This window comes from Pezoporus occidentalis, unplaced genomic scaffold (assembly GCF_034315485.1).
Source record: "Pezoporus occidentalis ecotype Australia unplaced genomic scaffold, CSIRO_AGI_Poc_V1 ctg272, whole genome shotgun sequence".
Lineage (NCBI taxonomy): Eukaryota > Metazoa > Chordata > Aves > Psittaciformes > Psittacidae > Pezoporus > Pezoporus occidentalis.
In genome coordinates, this window is record NW_026914632.1 from 972,282 (window position 1) to 994,115 (window position 21,834).

The 21,834-nt window shown below is 42.5% G+C and overlaps 1 protein-coding gene and 1 long non-coding RNA gene across 3 annotated transcripts in view; one reads left to right on the top strand and one right to left on the bottom strand.

Moving 5' to 3' along the window:
• The window catches only part of EFHC2 (EF-hand domain containing 2), a 58,319-nt gene extending 45,319 nt beyond the window's left edge, over positions 1–13,000 (bottom strand). Inside the window, exons 1-2 of one of the 2 annotated variants that reach the window (XM_062624847.1) lie at positions 12,848–13,000; positions 3,610–3,798 (exon numbers count right to left, since the gene is read on the bottom strand). In XM_062624847.1, the coding sequence (XP_062480831.1) occupies positions 3,610–3,798; positions 12,848–12,889 (231 nt within the window). In that variant the 5' untranslated portion in view covers positions 12,890–13,000. The remainder of the gene's footprint in view (positions 1–3,609; positions 3,799–12,847) is intronic. The other variant, XM_062624848.1, reaches the window with a different exon arrangement.
• Positions 13,001–13,112: 112 nt separating this feature from the next.
• LOC134166828 (uncharacterized) lies at positions 13,113–21,434 on the top strand. The gene is made up of 3 exons (XR_009966012.1): positions 13,113–13,265; positions 14,674–14,727; positions 21,237–21,434. It is a non-coding gene; the product is annotated as an uncharacterized LOC134166828 (long non-coding RNA).
• Positions 21,435–21,834: the final 400 nt, after the last annotated feature.

Sequence of the window (21,834 nt, forward strand, 5' to 3'; positions counted from 1 at the left end):
AATAAGTATAAAGCAGGAAAATCTCCAATGCTTTTGCAAAATATGTCAATAAAATAAACTTGTATAGATTACAAGTAATTAAATGTATGGATTTCAGAAGGTGGATTTGTTTCTCAGAAATGTAAGAACAGAAATCCACATTAAATCCCATAAATTTTAAATTCTTTGCTTGACATTTTTATTATCACAACATCTAAGCAGAGATGGAAGTCTAAAGTAAAGAAATAAATCAAATATAATAACACAATGAGCTACCTAGGTCCTGAAGCAAATTTTAGACTGCTATTCAATGAACTGCTGAAAATAAAGTGTATTATGACAGTAATGGCTTCACCATTGAGGTAAGTGGAAAGGAGCATTCTTTTCAAGCAGATCCTGCAAGCTGTCTAATGAAAGCTACTGAAGACTATCAGGGAGAAATGGTGTTTTTTTCAAGAGTCATTTAGAGCTCTGCAACACTGGCATTTTGAAACTTGCCTGGTTCTGCAATTCAGTGAGTGGGGAAATCTCAGACAGAGGGTATGCCAACTGGCCTTTATGATCTCTTGCAATAGCAATAATGCAAGGAAAAAAATCCCTTCAGAGGTGAGGTGCTCGGTGCTTTACCACAGTGGCCTTATGTCTGGAGATCCCCGATCAAATTCAGCAAACCACCACATATTTTGCACTTCTTGGTATTATTTATGGTCTTTAACCACCAAGGCCAATTTTAAGGGAATGTCTAAGAAGTACCTACTTAGTAGTGCATTATCTAATAGGAAGCTTGCTGTAGTAAGTATGTGCAGGAAGACATTAACTAAAACAGGTTTTCATCCTGCCCCCTCCCCCCCCCCCCCCCCCCCCCCCCAGTGCATTTGGGTCAAATCTGTGCTAATTCATACTTCATTTTTCATGATTATTCTATCTAATAAATTCAATTACCCTTATTCCTGATTCATTAGACAAACTGAAGCATCAAAAAGAACTTAGCTTTTCTCTATGTTTCAACAAGCACCTGGCAGATCCTGGTTTGAAAAAAATATTTGAAGTCTAGGAAGCTGGCCAACATCCCTATATGACAGAACAGGCCAGTTAAGAGTCTGTATTCCTTTAGCACATGCCTTCGAGAACCTCAAAGTACTTCCACGAATACTAATGACACAGATTTTAAAACATCCTAACAGACAAACACAACCTCTTTTTCTACATCTGGGGAGAGAGAGATAGTGGTTTGCTCAGGAGCACACAAAACAGCCACCCTGTGCCCTAGTCAGGCTTCTCAATAGGCCACTCTCCTTTTTCTCAGGCAGGCTGAAGAAAACTCTCTTTCCACAAACTATTACAAAGGGTAAGATTTTCAGCATGCACCAAACAATATGACAGACACATTTTGGGCATCAACTCTCCTGCACTATGACCTGCCACCATTAGAGAAATTAAGTTACAATCAAATGACATAACTGTTAACTGTTCAACCTGATGGCATTAGATCTTTACAAAAGGATCTACACACTATGCTTGATGGTTGTTTAAGTAGTACAACATGCAAGTGTCTGAACAGCCTACAGATGAAATAGTCAAAAATAAATAAAAAATTGTTCTGGCCACATGTAACTTTTAACTGTGGATTTCACAGTAACAAGCACAAAAACAGTCAGATAAAACATCCAACATACAACAGAGCCAACACAAACTGTATTGTCCAACTACAATTTTGCAGATCAAAACAGATGATCCAGGAAGGGTGAAAAGGGGAAGGAACAGAAAAGAAGATGGCTTGCTTTTGATTTAAAAGCAAATTTAATTTTTAAAAATACTTGAAATGTAACACTTCCTAGCTCATGTCTCATCTGTAGTACATTGCTCTGTACAAAGTTCCCATCCTACTATTTAAAAAAAATAAATGTTACTTATGAAGTCCAAAAGTAACAAATATTGAATAAACTCTGTGCCATTTTGTGAAGTTGGCACAAGGTTTCCTTAGCACCTGTGATAATCAAATTATAAACTTAATTTCAAGCCTAGGAGGCCTTGTGTGTGTACTTAATTGTGGAAGACATTAAATTTACACTTGCTTCCTATTAAGCGTATGAAATTGCAAAAACTATTTCTCAAACTACTTAATAATAAAGTTTTAAGCCTGTCCTTCCTCCAGTTACTATGCTACTGCTGAAAGTTGGAAACCAAATTAAAATGGTAAGAAAGCAGACTACATTTAAAAAGATAAACACCAACTCAGACTACTCAGACCGTATTTCATGCAGTCCATTCTGCTGAGTAATAAACTGCAGCACTGAAGGACACAGCTGCACTCTAAACTCATAACTGGGGAAGCCAAATTAATTGGGTAGTACCCTTTAACAGTCTGCAATTGATACAAACACATAAGCCTTCTAGAGGCCAATTTCATACCTGCAAACTCCTGTCCTGTATTGCCCTGTGGAGGAACATCAAAAGGCCAGCTACCTCATTTCACCAGCGAAGCTCAGGTCCCCACTGCCTCCTACCTAAGCCCTTTATTTCATATAGCTGGGTCCAAGTCATGTTAATTTAAATATAGCTCCAAGAAGCAAATGCACACTGCTCATTGAAAGAAGGGTGTAGATAAAGCTCATGCAGGACTGGCTAAAGCCTTAACACTTTGGAACATTAGACCAATTTGTACTTGAGCACATTGCTGAAAACTATGTGAGCAATAGTAGGGGTTTCAGAGGCAATGCTAACTGAAGTCATGTGTATCTGTTCAAGCTTTACATTTTCTTGTAGTAGTTCTGGTCTGCCAAAGAAATTAATGTGTAATTGTACTGCAATTACCTGCATAGCTTTTCTTCTAAAGGAAAAATTATGCGATTAGCCATTCTTCCCAATATTTAAATACCATAATCATTTAGTCATGCAACATTTCAGTGATCTGCTGAATGATTTCTTTTTCTGGATCATTTTCCGCCTCTGATTGTAGGCTTTTTGCTTTAGAAATAAAAGATCACTAACTAGAATTTAATGTAAATTTAAACATGGAAAGTAATGACAGTGTGCTACAAAATTTGTATCATCATAGATTACAGTTATTTCCTAACTCTCCATCTTTAAAGGTGTCACTACAGTCTTGCAAAATACAAATATTAATTTTAAATTCCTATGTCTATAATGGACATAACCAACATACCTGCACATGAAGAGATCACACCAAAGGCAGCAGGACTTTGATCAAGTAAATATGATGGCATATGGGAATTCCAAGTCTACAGCACTCCATGGAGGCCCATGGTTCTCAAGTGCCCATTTTCTCCTGGACTGGGACTTACCTTACATTCTTAGCAGGCTTCCAAATAATTACCTTCAATGTCATGATCTTCTCTAAAATTAAATACATCAACCACTCCCTTATTTTTATTATATCCTGCATATACAGAAATATTTTTCTGTGTTGCTGTACAGCATAATACATATTTATATTAATTGTCAAATATACCAATATGATGGAAAAATAGATGCTACCACTCTGTGTAGGAATTTTCTTCGCATGCACAAAATAACCTTCTGAAATATCTCACTGAAATTCACCTTTATACCATCTTTGTCATATTGTAGCTATTCATAAAAAACATACAGAAACAGATTTCTATGTACCTGCTTGTCAAATGCTACCCAAGCAGGAGCATCACTTCCCATCCCTTCAGGAAACACACTGTATTTAGGTGTCAGCTTCTGACCAGGTAGTGGTTTACCTCCAACTCCAGGTTTATTTTCATTAACCAGCATAGCAACATTATTGCAGAAACCCCAGTGCTGTGACTTGTGGAACTTTTCTTTCCCTATCTGCAATAAATTTGGAAGAAAAAGAGGAAAAAAAAATATATGTGTGTTTGTTTTCAAATCCATGAGATTTAACTATCTAAGCAAGGAGGATTAATCACATAAAAGTTTCTCTATAATTACTTTTAATACAGAGTCTAAAAACCTGTAACAACTGGAATGCTGCAAGTTAAATTATATATTTCAGTGGCCAAATTGCCAGCATTACAGATGAAAATTGAAAAATATTCCAGCAATTTACCCAGGCTCAGAGACAGGATGATATCAAGTGGTTCCCCCCTGCCCCCCCCCCCCCCCCATCCCCCCCAGCCCCTGCAACAAGGATTGAAGCATAAGATAGAAAGGAGCAAGTCACCCATGAGAACTGCTGCAAAAGGTAGAGGGGAAAAACCTTTTCTACAGATCTCCAGAAGACAAATGGAAACAGTTCAGGAGTACCCAGAGAACAGCCTGCTCTCATTACTAACGTCAAAGACCTTATTTACACTTGTATCCCCAAGTGCAGAATAAACAGCTCTGTACTAGTGAATATACTTGGATTTTGGAAGGTTGGATCTAAATCAAAAGACAGAATATTCATTCCATCTGAGTTTGCTCCAATAGATCTCTGTAGTGATTTCTTTATATTATTACTATTTTTCTAGGCAATTAAGGATGGAGCGCTTAAAAAAATGTGCACAATCAACTGCAAAGAAACCCATCTTGCCTACTTGCATTTCTTGGCTGGAACTGGAGCCAGTCTTAAAGCGATGCAGAAAAGCCTTTGGCCTGACATGAATAGAAGTCCTGCCTGTGGGCATGTCCTTCTTAATGAGCTGTCTGATTTGCTGGCCAGTTCTCCCGAATGGTGGCAGTCATTGTGAGCTATGATTGGGCGGCAATCCCTTAACAGCCCCACACATCAGCCTCACACGAGAGGAGAGGGGAATAGGAAAAGCCAACAGAAAGCTCCACTAACTGCTCTTGCCATGAGCAGCAATCCTGACTCATTAGCTCCTCTCCCTCTACTATTCCTCCCTTCTTCACCCTCACAAATCCTTGAAACACTTGGTCTAGGAAAGCAGAAAAAGGCCACTGGGTAACTGTACCCCCAGCACAAAAAGTAAGGGAAGATGGAGACTACCACACCTGTGCCCTTCCTCAGCCTGGGACTGGGTGAACATGAGGGAAGATAAACCTAAGGGGAAGGAACTAATGTTATGGCAGAGTACAGAACACACTCTGTGTAGAGGAAAAGGCTGGTCAATAAATTTTTTCATAGCAGCACTGGAGCAGGTTATGTTGGTAATGTAGCAGAGTGCCAAAATTGTTTGCCCTTTTGTATTTAAAAGACTGGGCATCACTAATTATTACATGGATATATTTAAACCACTACTCCCCAGAAAGGTGTAGGCAACTTTAATAAATATAAAAATGGTACAAATAATGATTTTTCATTATGGTAATGTGGAAATGCTCCAAAATAACACATGCTCATCACAGCTTTTCTGGGAACAAGTGTAAGCAGTGAAGCAGTAAAACCTGAAAGTAACCAAGTAGCTACTTCATTCTGCCAATATGAGAGTAAGGAATTTGAAAGGCAGATAACAAACCTCATGGCTCATAACATCCAATGCTCCTATATACAAACTACTGCACACTGAAGGTTACAGCCGGAACCGTTCACCTGCCTGGCTCACTTCTCTAAATCCAGTGACACAGGACAGAGTGTGATCAAGTGAATGACCACTTTAGCTTTACCTTTGCTTAAAATGCTTTTTCATTCCACTTTTGCAGGGATAGTAGTATGAAAAATAATTATTTACTATTTTTACATATTATTCTTTTTAATACCACAAGAATCAATGGCCCTACCTCGCTTAGGTTAACAAAAGCTGGGTCAGCCAGCACCCTTTGAAACCTTTGCAAAACAAGGTAAGGTTTGCATACTGGGGACAGTGACTGGAAGGAGTTTGGAAGCGCTTCTCCAGAGAAGATATTTAAAAGGTAAGAAATGTTTTGAATAAAGATGAATAAAAGGGAACATGGCAAATTTATCATAGTTCAAAGAATAATAGAAAGGAAAACAGGAAGTATTCCTGAACCATATGTTTAGAACTCAAGAACAAGGGTTACAGAATAAAAGAGAAAATCAATAAAAGGAAACACTTCTGTAACAGCTAGCCAGCCCCCAAGCCCCCCTGTCACACAGCATTGCTCAAGCCAAGAATTTAACAAGATTAAAGAGCTGCACATTTGCAGGAATACTGCCCAAAATAAAATACGGCATTATCAGCACATTGTCTTGAGCTGTTATATAAAATGTCATGCCTCCATGGGCAGTGTGAGCACTGACATTTAGGCATTAGGAGGGGATCTTCTTGTGGTCACCCCACCCCTCCCTCAAGAAGTGAGCACAGGCGCTCTCCCAGTATGGGGCTTTGGAACAGACAGGCACTGATGGGGTCTGGCACCCACTTTGTAACTTATATGCACTTAAGATGTTTTTTCTTCATCTCCTTTGGGCACTACTGAGCTGCCCTTTCTTCTATTTCTTCTTTTAACAATTTTGTTCCTTGGTAAGCTGATACAGAGAAGTCAGAATAGAAGGGAGCTTTCTGCATTTATCTGTTCAAATGTGGAATAACTATAGTGAAGCTGAGTTTTTAAAGGGACATTTCTAGGCAGAAATTTCTAATTTAGATTGAAGGTGCTATAGAACAGATCCACTTTCTGGCACAGCAAGTATTTAATTATTTTCCCCCATTGGCAAAGCATGAGTTGGGGGAAAGGCGTAGTTACCAAAGCACAGTGAGTGGCAGTTTTCCTGAGCAAGGGAAAGCTTTTCATGTCCTCAAATGATTCTTCTAGAATCATTTGCTGTTCATCTGTTTCTGGGTTTTGGTAACCTTCAGTGTGCTGAAGTGTTCATCAAAGTAATCCAGGTTTGCTCCTGCTGGAAATCTTCCAGAATTTAGGGATGAAATTGCAACACCGTTACAATTTGATATGTAAAATACACGGCCCAACAGCTGCAATTCCATTGAGAATCTTCCGTGGCATTCTCGTAACTTCTTAAGGTTCAACAGAAAAACTATTTTAGACTTCTTACCACAGAATTACTTATAAACCCCTTCTCCATAAAAAGCACCTATATCCGTATGCAGAATAATCTCTTAGTTCTAAAAGTCTGTACATTTATTTCTTAAAAAAAAAAAAAACGTTCGGGAAAAAGTAATTATAACTGAAGATCACAAAAGAGAAAAATGACACTTGGGAAACTTCAACTAATGCACTCAGACCACATCCAACCTAAAATAGTGACAGAACATCACATTACCTCCACAGTAATATTAAATGACTTCTAAAAGAAATCTGTGAGAGCTTCAATGTGTCAGCTGTGCTAATGCAGCTGAACTGAACAGGCTGGCCTGTTCAGATCTGCTGAACAAAGCTGCCTACTTTCTGTGTGGTGAGCCTGAAATAAATATTGAGGATACATTCAATAGTGACTAATGCAAAGGTCAGGATTCTCTGCAGCCATTAGCTTTGCAAACACAGCCACTGCAGTCCTTGGGGAACACCACCTCATGCTCTCTCCATCTTGCTCTTTAAAACACTGGAAACTCATCAGGGAGCTGCACGTCTCAGCTGAACCAAACACAACTGGAAATCTTTCACCACAGTGCCTGGAGTGATGCGGGAGCCCTGTGCACACACTGTCTCAGGAGCTATGTGGTTTTAACTAAGTTCCACAGGGAGTTATGGCAGAAACCGCTTGCAGCAGTCCAGTTTTCTTCCCTGTATCCACTTTGAATTCCCGTCTCGAGAACAGCAGCTGAACTGTGGAGGTCTGGCTCAAATCCTGTATCAGGATGAACTGTGGCATTTCTGAACTACTATAGGCTGCTGATACAGTTCCGGGTTGCTTTGGTTAAGCAATGGACATAAATGCAAACGCTGCATGCTGTGCCAGCCACATTCACACGATGGATTTTCAACTCTTACATCATCCCCAGCTTGCTGCAGAAGTTTCAGTATGCTCAGAGGTTAAGTAGTACTTTAAAAGGGGGTATGCCTTAAGACACTGTTCCTAGGAATGCTGGTGCCCCTCGAATAGACCCCAGAACAAGGTGCACCAACACTAAGATCCTGAATCAGTACAAGAAAGATACGGACCTGTTGGAGCAGGTCCAGAGTAAGGCCACAAAAATGATCAGAGGGCTGGAATACATCTCCTATGAAGACAGGTTGAGAGAGCTGGGGCTGCTCAGCCTGGAGAAGAGAAGGCTCAGGGGAGACCTTACTGTGGTTTTTCAATACTTAAAGAGGGCTTATAAGAAAGATGGGGACAAACCTTTTAGTAGGGTCTGTAGCAATAGGTCAAGAGGTAATGATTTTAAACTAAGAGAGGATAGATTCAGACTAGATACAAGAAAGAAATTGTTTACAAAGAGAAACACTGGAACAGGGTGACCAGACTGGCAGTGGATGCCCCAATCCTGGAAACATTCAAGTTCAGGTTGAAGGGTCTTTGAGCAACCTGAACTAGTTGAAGATGTCCCTGCTCATTACAGGCAGGGTAGACTAGATGATCTTAAAAGATCTCTTCCAACCTAAACTACTCTATGATTCTATTAGCCCACTCTTGCTGCCTGAGCTGGTACAGCCTGAGAGAAGGCAACAGATGGACAGAAAGAAAAGGGTCCAAAATGCAACCCCAACAGGCAGCTACAGGAAGATTTAGGCTCATCAGTTGTGAACACACAGAAATCTGGGGGAATGAGGCTGAGGTGCAGGAGGCAGTGGAAGTAGTTCAGGAAAGAAGGCCAGAGAATGAAGAAGGGAAGGCACAGCAGGCACGCTTACTTATAAAGAGTGTGGCAAGCACTTCAAGAAAAACTGATGTCTTATTTTGGTGCCAGTGATCACAGAGCAGCAGAAAATACTCAAGCCAGGAAACAGAGACAACAGTAGTAGCACAGTGGAGGGCAATTCCAAGCTCCTGTAATAAGAAGATGTGGAATTTCTGCTGTGCCACTAAACTCTGCAACAGAAACTGATATTTTCAAGGATGTACTTTTCCTCCTGAGATCTATACAGGCATTGTCCAATTCTCTGAGAAATATCATGCAAAATTGTTGCATTGAATTATCTCTTTGAGAGGGATTTCTAACCTTTGGCAAGAAAATACACTGGTCAGCAAGCACTTGGTATATCTCACCCAAGCGAGTACGTGGTCCTCTCCCTCAGCTGCTGATGTAAGGCAACATCAATTTGGTATCGGAAGGGGCAGCTGCCTTTCAGAACAGGTGGTAGACCACTAACAAAGTAATGTTGCTAACAAAATGTTGCTGCATTGTCACCAGTGTCAGCCTTAACGCAGTTCAAACTCCAAATGCACAAACTTTTTCTCATGGTAACACAGCAAACCTGTTATATGCTACATTTCTTCCACACACAGGATTAAACATGGTTATCAAGATCCGTGCTTTTCTGCCCTGACAGATGACACACATATAACGTATGGATAAAGCTGAAAATCTCATTATTGCACAATTTCTGTATCAGTTGGGCTCTGCAGTCAGAAGTACCTACATCTCCCCGTGGCCTTTAAATATTGGCTTCAGTGTCAGGAACAAGAGAAAACAATTGAAGAATGACCTTTTTCAAGGGTATACAACAGGTAGTGAAATTTTCAAACGAGTAAATCGCAAATTACTGTTTGTAAAAATAAAGAAATTAATAAACTCTTTAATGCAACAGGATGGTAAATAATGTGTGAGTACCACATCCTGCCATTGCTGGGCAGACAAGGGCCCTTCTCTAAAGCTGTCAGGACAGAGGAGTGCTGGTTTGCTGAGGAGCAGCAGCACTCCCACCACAGACTCTGGCCTTCCCAGCCATGGCAAAGGGGAAAGACACAACTTCTGCCCATTAGCCATCCCCTGAAAAGGGCAGGAGGTGGGCTAATCTGTGCTCAGAATCCCAGCCTGTGCTACGTCTCCTGATTGCCCACATGTGAACATGACAGGCACTGCTGATGAGCAGCTTATCTTTGGACTTCTGTTCAGGGAATAAGGATTTTAAAGGAGAAGAGGTTTTATCTGATGGGTGGACTTACGTGTACACAAACTACTGCCACTTCGATTTTAAAGAGATTTGAAAAAAAATAGGGGTGGTTCCTTTTCCTCTCTTTGTAAATATTTTATGCCCCTGACACCTTCTACTACAACCATCATTCTTCTCCAGCCGATCAAACCAAACAACCATGGCACTGCGTGTGCTATGCCTGCTCCTTTCATCCCAGCTCTTAATTTAGCACAAAGGAAACATTTCCTTATGTTACCGTAGGAACCACTCTGTCTGTTTTAAAAGTGCTCATTCCCCTCCAGTCTCAGAAGCTGTGATTCCCGAGGAACAAGAAGTTGCTGAATCGGTCACCAGTCGGTTGCAGTTAAGAGAAGGAAAAACAGCAGAAGTCAGCCAGCGGCTGCTGCCTTTCCCAATTGCCAGCACCAGGGGCGGCTGTGAGCTGCCGGGGCTCCCTGCCCTTGTTCACTGCCGGAGATCAAGCGTTTCTGCTCCTGGCTAAAGAGGAATTAAGCGTTCTTGGTACAGCGAGCTAGAAGTAATAATAATCATGACGAAGGGGTAATACAAGGGCCAGAGACCTAAGTACCGTGAAAAGATTCCTTACTCCCAATTTGCCAGTGCAGTCCCTGCTGCCTTAAGTTAGATTCCATGCCCCTGACTACCTTAAAGCTCTGTTTTTCTGGAGACAGCCAAGCCACCTTATTAAACACAACTACGGTAGAAAAAAAAAGATATGCTCCTCTTCCACTATGATCCTATATACGAGGCAGGCAGAAGCATTAGGGGCAGAGAAAAGAGGATTGCAGCAGTAGCTTTAACAATGGTAAGAGTGGAATTAATACCCATAATTATAAAGCAAGCGCTGGCAGAAGCAGCAACCTCCCATCCTCCACTTGTCCTTCTTCATGGGGCGCTTTGCTACTGTACTTTCTGTGCAGTAAGAGGCACTGATGGTGATGCTTAGGGTAACAACAGGTGTAAATACTTTCTTCCTTTTCAATTTATCTATAGAAGTTGCCCTTTTTTGGTTTTCCTTTAAATATGCCCTTCTTAGCCTCTCATTTGTGGAACTATATTAAAATAAAATTAAATCAAATCTAACAGCTAACAACTTAGTGACGATTCAAAGGCTTTTTTAGAAAGGCAAGTTATCAGTATAAACTGCACTATCTCAAGGACTGTCAAAAAGAGGGATGTGGAGCCCTGGTAAAGGTATAACCATGGTCTCACAATGCTTTCTTCTGACAATTGTGGCTTGGTTTTCACACCTTTGGTTCTCATAACATATATACACACTATATGTACTTCAGCATGGGGTGTTCAATGCTTTCTCTGTGTAACTCTTCCCAAGCATGTGAAGCAAAACACTGTGCCTTTTCTCTGAGAAAGGAGGCACCCCGTCTATCACAAAACCTCACCACTGCTCCTGTGGAGCTCTGAAGACAGCTCACTCCATCACACTCCAAAGCAAATAATCCCTATTCATTAAGTTAAATTGAAATTTGGAGAACAATAAAGTCACAGCTAACACTGAGCTGCGTTATTCTGCTTCCACCCTGCAGATACCAACAGTACACACCTATTTCAATGTTGCTGATATGCCCACTCAGCTACCTCAAGTGTTATACACACAACCGTTTACAATACAAATTTGAATGCAGCAAGAGAGACTGAGTATTCACCTTTTTTTTTTTTTCTTCCAAAACAGTGGTACCCAGCCTGCTGCTAGCTATTTGCAATGAAGTTGCCTGAAAGATCCTCACTTGTAAGCTGAGCTCCTCCTGCAAGAGGCCCAGTGTCTGCATGTCCCCCTGCAATGCTGACACACCAAGCAAGGCTGGGGAGTCCACATATTTCTGTGCAATTTCATGCTGCCTGTTCCAGCTACAATTGCACCTACCTGTCTTGGGGGAAGGTGGGGGTTGAGAGCTGGATCACACTTACTGCAAAATGATTCATAGCCCATAAAGTAGGCTCCAAATATGCTAAGAGCTTGGAGAAGTCTCATACTGAAGGGGTACTGATGCTTATAGTATCACTGGCATGAATACATGTGTGTTCATAAACCAGTTGCAGATTGTCCCTGAACAGTCCCTCTTAGGGCACACCAAAGCAACCCTAGTGAGGATGCAGAAGCATGGCTCTAACAGCCATAGTGTGAAAAAGACTGATTACCATCCAGACATTGTAACATTATTAAGAAAGTCCACCTTGTTTCATCTGCCTCCTGCCACCTACAGCGGCCACGCCCAAATCCTTCCTTATCTCCTGCACCATTTCAGAGTACAGATTGTATTCAGCGTATCTGTAGCTATCCTTGACAAACAAGTCTGAAGCAGTAATGGCAGCCTTCTCTTTTGCTTACTGCTGTAGCTCACGATAAAAATACCGTCTTATATATTCATATAGCCACATGCTGGTATTTAATAGTACTGGAAACTCTGGAAAACCACACTAGCATACCTAGGGTTTCCCCCCTGCTCTGCAAAGACTTTTTGATTTACTTAGAGCGCATCTGCCTCTTCCCATTTTGCTTTATTAAGAGACTCAAGAGTTCAGATCGCCCCATAGCACCTGCCAGACCCCTCAGTCCCGGCCTAGCCGCTCAGTATTCCCACTCCCAGGGTAAAACTGGAGGCGGTTTGTACCCTCAGCGGCACCTCGCTTTCCATCTGCCCGGTAAGGGCGGGGGGTGGGTGGAGGCCTTCGCCGTGGCACCGGCTCTTGCCCCAGCCCTCACCCGCCCTGGCCGGCTCCACCGACAGCCACCATAGCTCACCCTGTTCCGCCCTCGCCCCCCCTCAGGCAGGCGGAGTGCTGCCAGCGCCCGCCGCGTGGCGGCCACGTCGCCCCCCGCCTGGCCTGAGTGGGGCGGTCCAACCGACGCCAAAGCCAGCGTCAGCGGCGCCACCGCAGCAGCCCCGACACCAGAGCTGGAGGGGGAAGGAGAAGGGGCGTCCCCTCCGCTATCACTCACGTTCCGGTCGCGGGAAACCCCGGGCAGGAGCGGCAGCGCCATAGCCGCCCCGGCCCGCCGGGAGCCCCCCGACAAACCCGCTCTCCTCCCGGCCCGAACCGCTGGGGGCGCCGTTGCCTGGAGACCGGTGGCGTCACGGGGGGTGCGGCAAGGGGCGGCGGGGCCGTGCAAAACCGAGCATTACCCAGTCTCAAGTCTTGCCGAAGGAGGCCCTCCAGAGATCGGTCGGCTTCGGCTCGGGGATCGTGGGCACCGCAGTCACGACCCATGCCCGCTCCCTACGGCCCCGCCGCCGGTTCCCCTGGTGTTAGCGCCTGCCCGCCCAGGCGGTATCGGAGGGAGGCAGGAGCTGGCTTTTGTCCTCCGGAGCCCCGGCCCCGCGGGGGTGCGTCGGTGCGGGCTCAGAAGCGGGAGGCTGGTCAGTGCTTGTGGCTTTTGGGGACCGAACCAGAATTAAGTGCGAATCCGTGTGTTTAATTTTCCAGAATTCACTTCCATCTTCTCCACAAATCTCTCTAGATTTCCCTCAGGCCCAGAGCTCTGAGCGGCCCTTTCCTTCCCTCATCTTGCACCTGCTGGACGGGGTCCCCCCCAAAAGTAATGTTGGAACCGGGGTCATGGATGGGGCAAATCCCACCACGTTTCCATTTTCTGCACATATTAATTCTCACTGTTCCCCATTTTGTGAGTTTAATACAGCAAATTTTACTGTGGAGCTCTGGCGAGCTTGGAATGCGGGGGGTGGGATGCTTTTCCATCTTTTGTTTGGTTTATTTTTCGCATTTTAGTCCACCGGGATGGTGAAACTAGGTCAGTGGGTTTCCACTTTCTGGTTTCCCAGTGCTGGATTATGCACCTGCATTTGCATTTAGTGCGGAAAGGTAAACATTTAAAGTGTATTTTAATTGAAAATGAAAGGAACCATCATTTTAATCACATTCGTTTCGTACAGTGGGTGGTATTACACTCAAATTTAAATTTCAAACAGAAAATACACTGAAAGTTTCTCACGGATGGCTTAGGGGGGGAGGGCTGTTTCTTTCTTTAATGGAAGTAACATTTTCCTTGTTAATAAGGGAGGATGCCTTCCAGATTGCCTCCACAGCCTATTCCAGAGAACAGCAACTACGCCACGTAATGTTCCTCCATTTTACATAAAGCTGTTCATTAATATATTTTTTTAATTAGAACTGCTTTTTACAGAAAAAAAAAAGTTTATGGACAAAATAGTTAAGATATGGATAAAATAGTTAGCTGAAACCCAAATATTTCAATTCTGATATGCCATCATGCTGTCTCAGAGGAGCTGTACTTCAGTTGCTTCATGTCCTTATTCTCATAGAAGGAGTGGATATCCCCTGCCATATTTCATACTCTATGATGCATTAGACCATGAAATTCCCATAACATGTCATCTCTTTTCCCTGAAACAGAGGCTCATGGAAAAGCATGGGCAATGTGTTCCATCTGAATGAGCCCAGGAGGTGCTCCCTGTGCAGCATTCGCTAACTGAATTGGTATTTGCCCAAAAATGTTCTTATTTCAAAACCTGAAATTTCAGTGAAAATTCTTTCACTTTTTAATTTTTTTGCCAAAAGTTGCCCCATCAGCCTTGGCCTGGGAAGGGAAAAGGGAAGAGGTGCAAATTCTGAAAAAGTCATTGCAGGACACACAGCACTGCCGCACTTCAGCAGTGAAGCTCTTCAGCATCACCCATTGTTCTTTGCATGTTCATGTGATCTCCAGTATCCTTTCAGTATGTCTTTTGACAAACACTGCACAGGAGACAGCTAGCATACTCAAAACATACCTTTCAGTTTTGGCAGCTGTCATTAGGGAGTGAGGATCTCCAGGAAGTGATTGGATCCATTTTATAACAGGTATGTGCCAACACGTCTCTGTGAGATTAGCAAACCAGCCTAGTTGTGGGCTCATGCAGAATCCCCATAGGCCCCTTGCAGCTAACAGCACAATTTCTCATTTAGGGTAGCAACCATCAACAAAACAAAACAGTGAAGAGTTAGTGTCTTCTTTCACTTCATTTATCATTCAGAATTGGTATCTCCTGTTTGGGTTTTGTGGCTTTTTATATAGTGGGGCAGTTTAAATGTCTTAATTCTCTTCTGATATCAATAACAAAACTGTTGTTCCAAGTGAAAAACATGCAAGGGAAACAGCAGCACTTCTTTAGGAAGGTTAATGAGGGGCACAGCGTCAGATTCCAATGCATTTCCCACAGAAAATCCCATGAATGGTCCCTAGCCATCAGGTCAAATTTTTCTGCATAACATTACCTTCTGCCTCACCCAGAAAAGAAGCCTCAGGGAGCTGCAGAGATGGGAAGCATCTTTCTTTTACACCAAAAGCATAGTTACAATGTGATGTTTTCCACCAGACTTCAATCATTCTTTTGCTTTCAAAAGTGAACCATTCCCCCACCCCCCAACCCAAACCAAAAAGTATATTCTACTTTAGAACAGAATTGCTTCTTTCTACATTACCTTCTCTTTGGAGTTTCTCTTACATGTGTTGTCTTTTTTGTTCCTTCTATAGTCACTCAATACAGACCAAGTGAAAACAAATTAATTTTAATGCCTTTTCTGGGAAAAATAAAAGTACTACAGAAAAAGCATTTTTGATAAAAGCTTTTTATTAAATGAGGATTGTTAATGACAACAAAGGCAAGTAGTTGGCAGTAGTATATTAACTGTATATTCTGACAGTACTCTGCTGCTGATAATAGTGGTGAATGTACGTAAGACTGTATTATTTGTACAGTTCAAAGGAAGGAGGGGAGCTAAAGCTGAGGAAAACATGGAAAATACTGTTTTTGTGAAGAAAAGACAGAGATTCTAGTCTGTTTGTACTAGGATTGTGTTTTTCTAGCAAACTTGAAATCAGTGAGGCTGCTCAAATTGTGAACTTCTGAGGAACTCAGAACTTTTCAGAAAAGGCTTATCTTTTGAAAAAAAAAAAATAAAATAAAATTGGGTTTTAGTCTGACCAAATGCCATTGGCTCCAGGGCCTCATTAGTCCATTTGTCTGAGTGTAAGACCAGGTCTTCCACTTCCAAGCTGTGTCGGTTTAGATTAGGAAAGTTTGACTAAAATCAGCATAATTTAGTGTCACTTCACTGTGAAGATGTCTCTGCTTCTGTCATATGTTTTACTACATCCTCTTTCTGGGACTGGTTTTACAGGCTATGTTAAGGCTGGGCTGTCAGAAATTAGATTATTCCCAGGCTGCCTAGTTTGAAGTGAATTATGTTCCCATGTGGATCATCACGCAAGCACCCTGGAACTTGAACAGAAGTTGAACTCTGACATGCACTTAATTCGGTACCAGAAATAAAGGATGGAAAACTATTCCTATAACTACCTTACCTATAAATTCCTTAGGCCTTTCTTAGCAAAATACCAGACACTAATAGTCATTGCAGAAATCACCTACGGGGTAGGATGAGAGGAATCAAACACAGTTACACACACAGAGCTATCTGTAGCTAACTAGCATACAGGGATAAAGAGCAAATCATTTTGTTTTCAACAGTCAATGAACATGTAGAAAGCGTATGAAGGTACTTCTTTGGGGCCAGAAGACAACGCACAGACTATAATTTTTGGCTGCAGCTGTGGGGTGTTTCAGAGAACACACACAAAGAAAATAGGGCATTTTTGCAGCTATGGGTCTGTGCTGGCCATGTACCACACAGGTGTTTGGCACATTATTGCTGCAGCTGCTCCCTGCCCCAAGAAGACAAGGTATTAAGCATGAATTTCCACAGCTCATAGTCCATAACCTTTTTCTCCTGGTGATGCTATGGGGATAGGAGAAAACAGTTACATCCAAACTGGTCTCATTGGAAGGTTTCCTTAGGCCAAATGATCCCTCTGAGGCCAGTTGTTCTGATTCAGCACCTAAGGCCCATTTGCACTTGAATCACCTCGCTCCAACTTGCAAGGCCTTTTGGGGAAGAAAGGCGTTGAGCAGGGAGAAGGGTCGAAGCTGTGGTACCCCCAATGGTGATGCCTCCCTGGTGCAGCCTCCATGCAGGAGGCTGGTTTTCCTCCCTTCCTGTCCCCTCCCCATTACACATCTCACAAATTCATCAGCCTCTGGAAACTTGATGGAAGAAGTTTTCCTTGTTCACAGAACAAGGTTGGTTTTACATAAGCTCTTTTACATAAGGTGTGAGCTTTTGAGGGATGTTTGCAATCAGCCCAATTTCCCTGTCATTGAAGTCGGGGAGAATATGAGGGGCCACTTTCTTCAGTCCCCCACACTTCTGAAAGTACATGAGAAAGAAATATGCTGGGGTAGTAGATTCCTTCGAGATGCCCCCGCTGCATATATTCAGTGAGATATGCAGTATGGAGTAGCTGTTCGGTTCCTCTTCACCCTCCTTATGTGGGCTGATTTGAGATGCAGCCACACTAGTAAAATGAACCTGACAGAAAAGCCTCTAATTTAATTCAGAAGCAGAATACAGGGTTTTTTTTACAATTAAACTGTAGTTGTGCGTTTAATACAGCATGCAGTAATTGCTGGGAAAAGTAGGAAAAACCCATGATAGGTAACATAACTAACAAACCTACAGGGGGAAAGTAGGAATACAGCACTTGGCAGACACATAACCGTTCATCAAAACACAGTGAAGGCCTTCAGGTTATGTCATCACCTGCACAAGGACCAAAGCACGTGTTCATCCCTCCAGATAACATCTGTTTCAGAATTGTCGTGGTTTAAAACCAGTCAGGCAGCTCGTTCACTCATTCCCCCCCTTCTTTCCCTCCCTCTACTCCCAGAGGGATGGAGAGGAGAGTCAAAAAGAATGCAACTCCCACGGGTTGAGATAAGAACAGTTTAGTAACTAAGGTATAACACAAATCACTACTGCTACCACCAATAATAATAATGATAAGGGAAATAGCAAGGGAAGAGAATACAACACCTCACCACCCGCCGACCGATAACTCATCCCACCCCACCCAACCGAGCACCCATACTTAGTCCAAGCCCGCAGAGAACTAGCCCTTCCGGGTAACTACCCCCAGTTTATATACAGGGCATGACGTGCTGTGGTATGGAATACCTCTTTGGCTAGCTTGGGTAAGGTGTCCTGTCTATGCTTCCTCCCAGCTTCCCCTCCTCCCTGGCAGAGCATGATGCTCAGAAAGTCCTTGGCCAGACTGACAGACGTGTCAGTCAGACATGTCAGACAGACATTTGAGCAGTAACTAAAAGCATCAGTGTTATCAACACCGTTCCCAGGCTGAAAGTCAAAAACACAGCACTGTACCAGCTACTAAGAAGGGGAAAAAATGACTGCTACTGCTGAACCCAGGACAAGAGTGAAGACAAATTACTTGGGAATGTGAAGTTCCCGTTGCCGGGGGCAGCCTAAAAGGGCAGCCACCCCAAGACAACTTTATGAGAGCAAGGGAAATGTCACTGTCACCTCCACTGCAGCATCCAGACACCTGATGACAGTGTCAGACACTACAGAATGATGGCCATACTCATGGCCACAATAAAGAAGGGAGGCAGCTATTTCCCTCCTGAGTATATTTGTGTTTCCTTCCTTTACTCCTGCCCTGTTTCGGGTGTCAATGGGAGCGAACCCATCCACGTCACAAACATTTAATGACTTTCCTCTTCTTGCTCTCACAATGCCTTGCTGACAGAAATGAGGGGTTTGGCTCAGCAAGAAGTGTCAATACACATCTTTCCTCCTTTCCACCAGTGGTGTAACGTGCCTGGAGCTTGAATCTCCATGCTGTCAAAGCTCTCCCCTCCAGCCAACAAGGCACTGCAAGAACTCAAAAACCCCAGCCCCGGCTCTGTTCAGCCAGACTTACCAGTCCGTTTCCTTCTGCCTAGGAAAATTCTGTCAGCATTTCTCCAAATCCTGTAAGTTGCCTTGAGGATATGCCATTGGTTGAGGCTGTATGACTGATCAATTCCTCCCTCTCCTCAATCCTCCGTTTTCCAGGTTCATCTCTTCAGCTGATGGATAAAACAACAACAACAAAAAATCCCCAACAATTTTTAAAATTCCCATGGCAATAAATAGATAGATGGACTACAGTCAATTACCAGAAGCAGTTATTGATCAAGGCTGGTTTAGAAGTATACTTGCTTTCTGCAATCAAGCTTACAATACAATTTGCCCTGCATTCAGCATCTATTTCAATTAAAATGAAAGGGGAGGAAATGTCACTTATTTTAAATAAAAAGCTTTCAAGCTATGCTTGCAGTCTGCTTTGAGGATCTAGGACAGATCAAAGCTGCTTTGAGAACTCATCCATTCTGCTTCAAATATGATAGTGCATTGTCCATAGAAAAAATCAAGGCAGTGTAAGATATCAAAGGAGAAAGTACATTTTGGGCTTCCAAGCAGTGGTCTCAAACCTGGTGAAGTCTGCCAGAATAATAATGGAACAGGAGTGACATTAATCCCCTCAGTCAGAGAGACCAAGACACTGACAATTGCGGGCACTGCACCAGAAACGGTTTCTTAAATTAATCAAGCTCTGCCTTAATGATAATGAGGTCATCTGTATGGATCAAAAGCCTTGGTCAATGCCAGCTTCTCAAAACTTGAAATCAGTCAATTATGAACAAGTTAGGAATTGAGGTTTACCCCAAACCTAATCCCTTCGCTGATTAGGACGTTATTCTAACTTCCAGCCTAGAGGCATCCAAGGGAAACATATCCTGAAAAGGATGAAAATCCTTATTTTGGCATTGTCCTTTGAGTAATGTGTCTTTTGTGCCGTTTGATGCCTACTCCTTGTGTAATGGCAGATAGCAATCACATCTCCTTTCACCTCTTTGCCAAGTTTAGCGAACCAGACATTTTGGCACTCCACTGTGTGATAGTTCATCATTCTTCTGAACACCTAATTTTGTCTGCTTTTCTCTCTGCCTGTTCCAGTCTGTGTCTTCCTTGAATAAAGGTGGCTATTCACAATAACCTAAAAGAAGTCTCACCAAGGTGCTGCACTGTTCCAGTCACTCTCATCTCTGCTGTGTCTTCTCAATATTTCTTTCTCCTGTCTTTTTGCTTTCTTGGGCTTGTGCTTCCTCCTACCCCTTCTCATTTCCACTAGTACCACTTTTTGTGCTGCTGCTTTTCTTCACTGCTGCTTTTCTCATCAAAGGCCAAAATAAGTGAGAAAAGTGTCAAGTCCCCCTTTCCAAACCTGTTGATTGAACGTGCTGAAGAATAAGTGGTCTGCAGGGAATAAGATTTCTTGGGCTGTTAGCTTGAATGGAGCTGTCTGGTTCAGCCTTGTCAAGTCTCTGAGCACAAGTTCTTACTGCAGGGCTCCACTGCTGCCCTTCTTCTCTCTAAATGTACTCTGAAGGGCTTTTGTATCAGTGTGTGAGGGTATGGGTAAGACCTAATGTAGGGAATAGGAGAAGCAGACTTCATTACCTGTCAGAGAAGTTTCATGCCCTTAAAATGTATTTTTCAAGGCAACTGGTCCTGATGTTGCATGGCCTGCTTCTCTTCTATCCATTGAAATTAGAGCCACTGTCCTGATGGTGTTTTGTCTATTTGGTTGGAGGTAACCTGTGATAGCACAGAAAGAAATGTCTTAACTTGAAGTTCAGTTTGAATTTGTGATTAAGCTCAGTTCTTTTTATGAAGGGTGTACCTATTCTTACTTGCTATGGTTCTACCTTAAAGACAGGTCAAACTCCAAATCTTGTCAATGGAAAAGATAAAGAAGGTTTAAATGATAGATGAAACCTTCTGTAATGCTAGACCACCACATTAGCTGGTCACCGGTATGTTCCACGCCACAGTGAGACCATATTTATTTTTGTGTGCTAAATGCTGTAGCAAGGATAGTTGACAAAGAAAGAAATGAGTTGAGGTTGAATCCTTAAGGGAATTTCAAGTTGAACAAAAACTAATGTGAAAGTTGAGACTGTAACAACCTCGGCAGTGTCCCTTTAAATTACGCTTAATAAATACCACGGAGCTGAAGTGTTCTGCATATATTTGTAACAAATGGTTGCACAAATATTTGGCTCCTAATGATGAACTAAACGGCATGACATTTGCCTGGGAAAATTAATTACTTTAACGTGTGTTGTATAAAATATGAGGTGATCATGTAATGTGTGTGTATACTGTAGAGTGTTGCTGAGTGACTAAGTTATTACCAAAGGAAATTTATGAGAAATAAACAAGAAATACTCAGAGATGCTGTAAATGTCATGTTATGCTCAAGGGCCTTTTGTGGCTGAATAATTTTTATGTGGATGAGGATGACAGGATCATGCAGCAAAAAAAGTCACGTTAGAATGAGTTAATCTTTGTATTTGCACATAATTTTATTGGTATTTAATGTAGCTACGATGTTTCTGTTTCAGATTGTAGGGTCAATTCCTAATGAAGTTGACATAATCAAATCAAACTGAACTGAGTGATCCAGCATGGTCTCAGCACGAAATTTTAAATTGTCTCGGTTCAAGAAGAAAAGCTGCCTAGTAAAGGAGTGGGAAATAAATTGGTCCTCAAATCACGGCTGGTTTTGGGCAAAATCATACTGCCTAATTTATGTGACCTTTTAGAAGACTAAAGTAATCTCCCTTAGAGGTGCTCCTCTGTGCAACTCTCACGTCTCGCAAGCAGGGAAGGTTTAGAGACCGCCGGATCTCTGCCCTCTCTTCCCGCTAGGATGCTCTGCAGAGTCTACATAAGGCTGCATACATGAAGAAGAAATGGAAAGCAGTGAACTGGAGAAACATGAACTGGCGAGGGAAAAGCAGATACATACATTACTTCGCAAACAAAAAGTGTAGAACACTATGCACCAGATCTCTAAATCTGGTGGAAATAATATGGTTAAAATAATCATGTCCATCACACTCATCTTCTTTTCCCTAACTGAGAACCTCAGACAGGTGAGGCTCTTTCTTGAGCACCTAGCAGAATAATTTAAAAAAACAGGGCTGTTTGGTTTGGGAG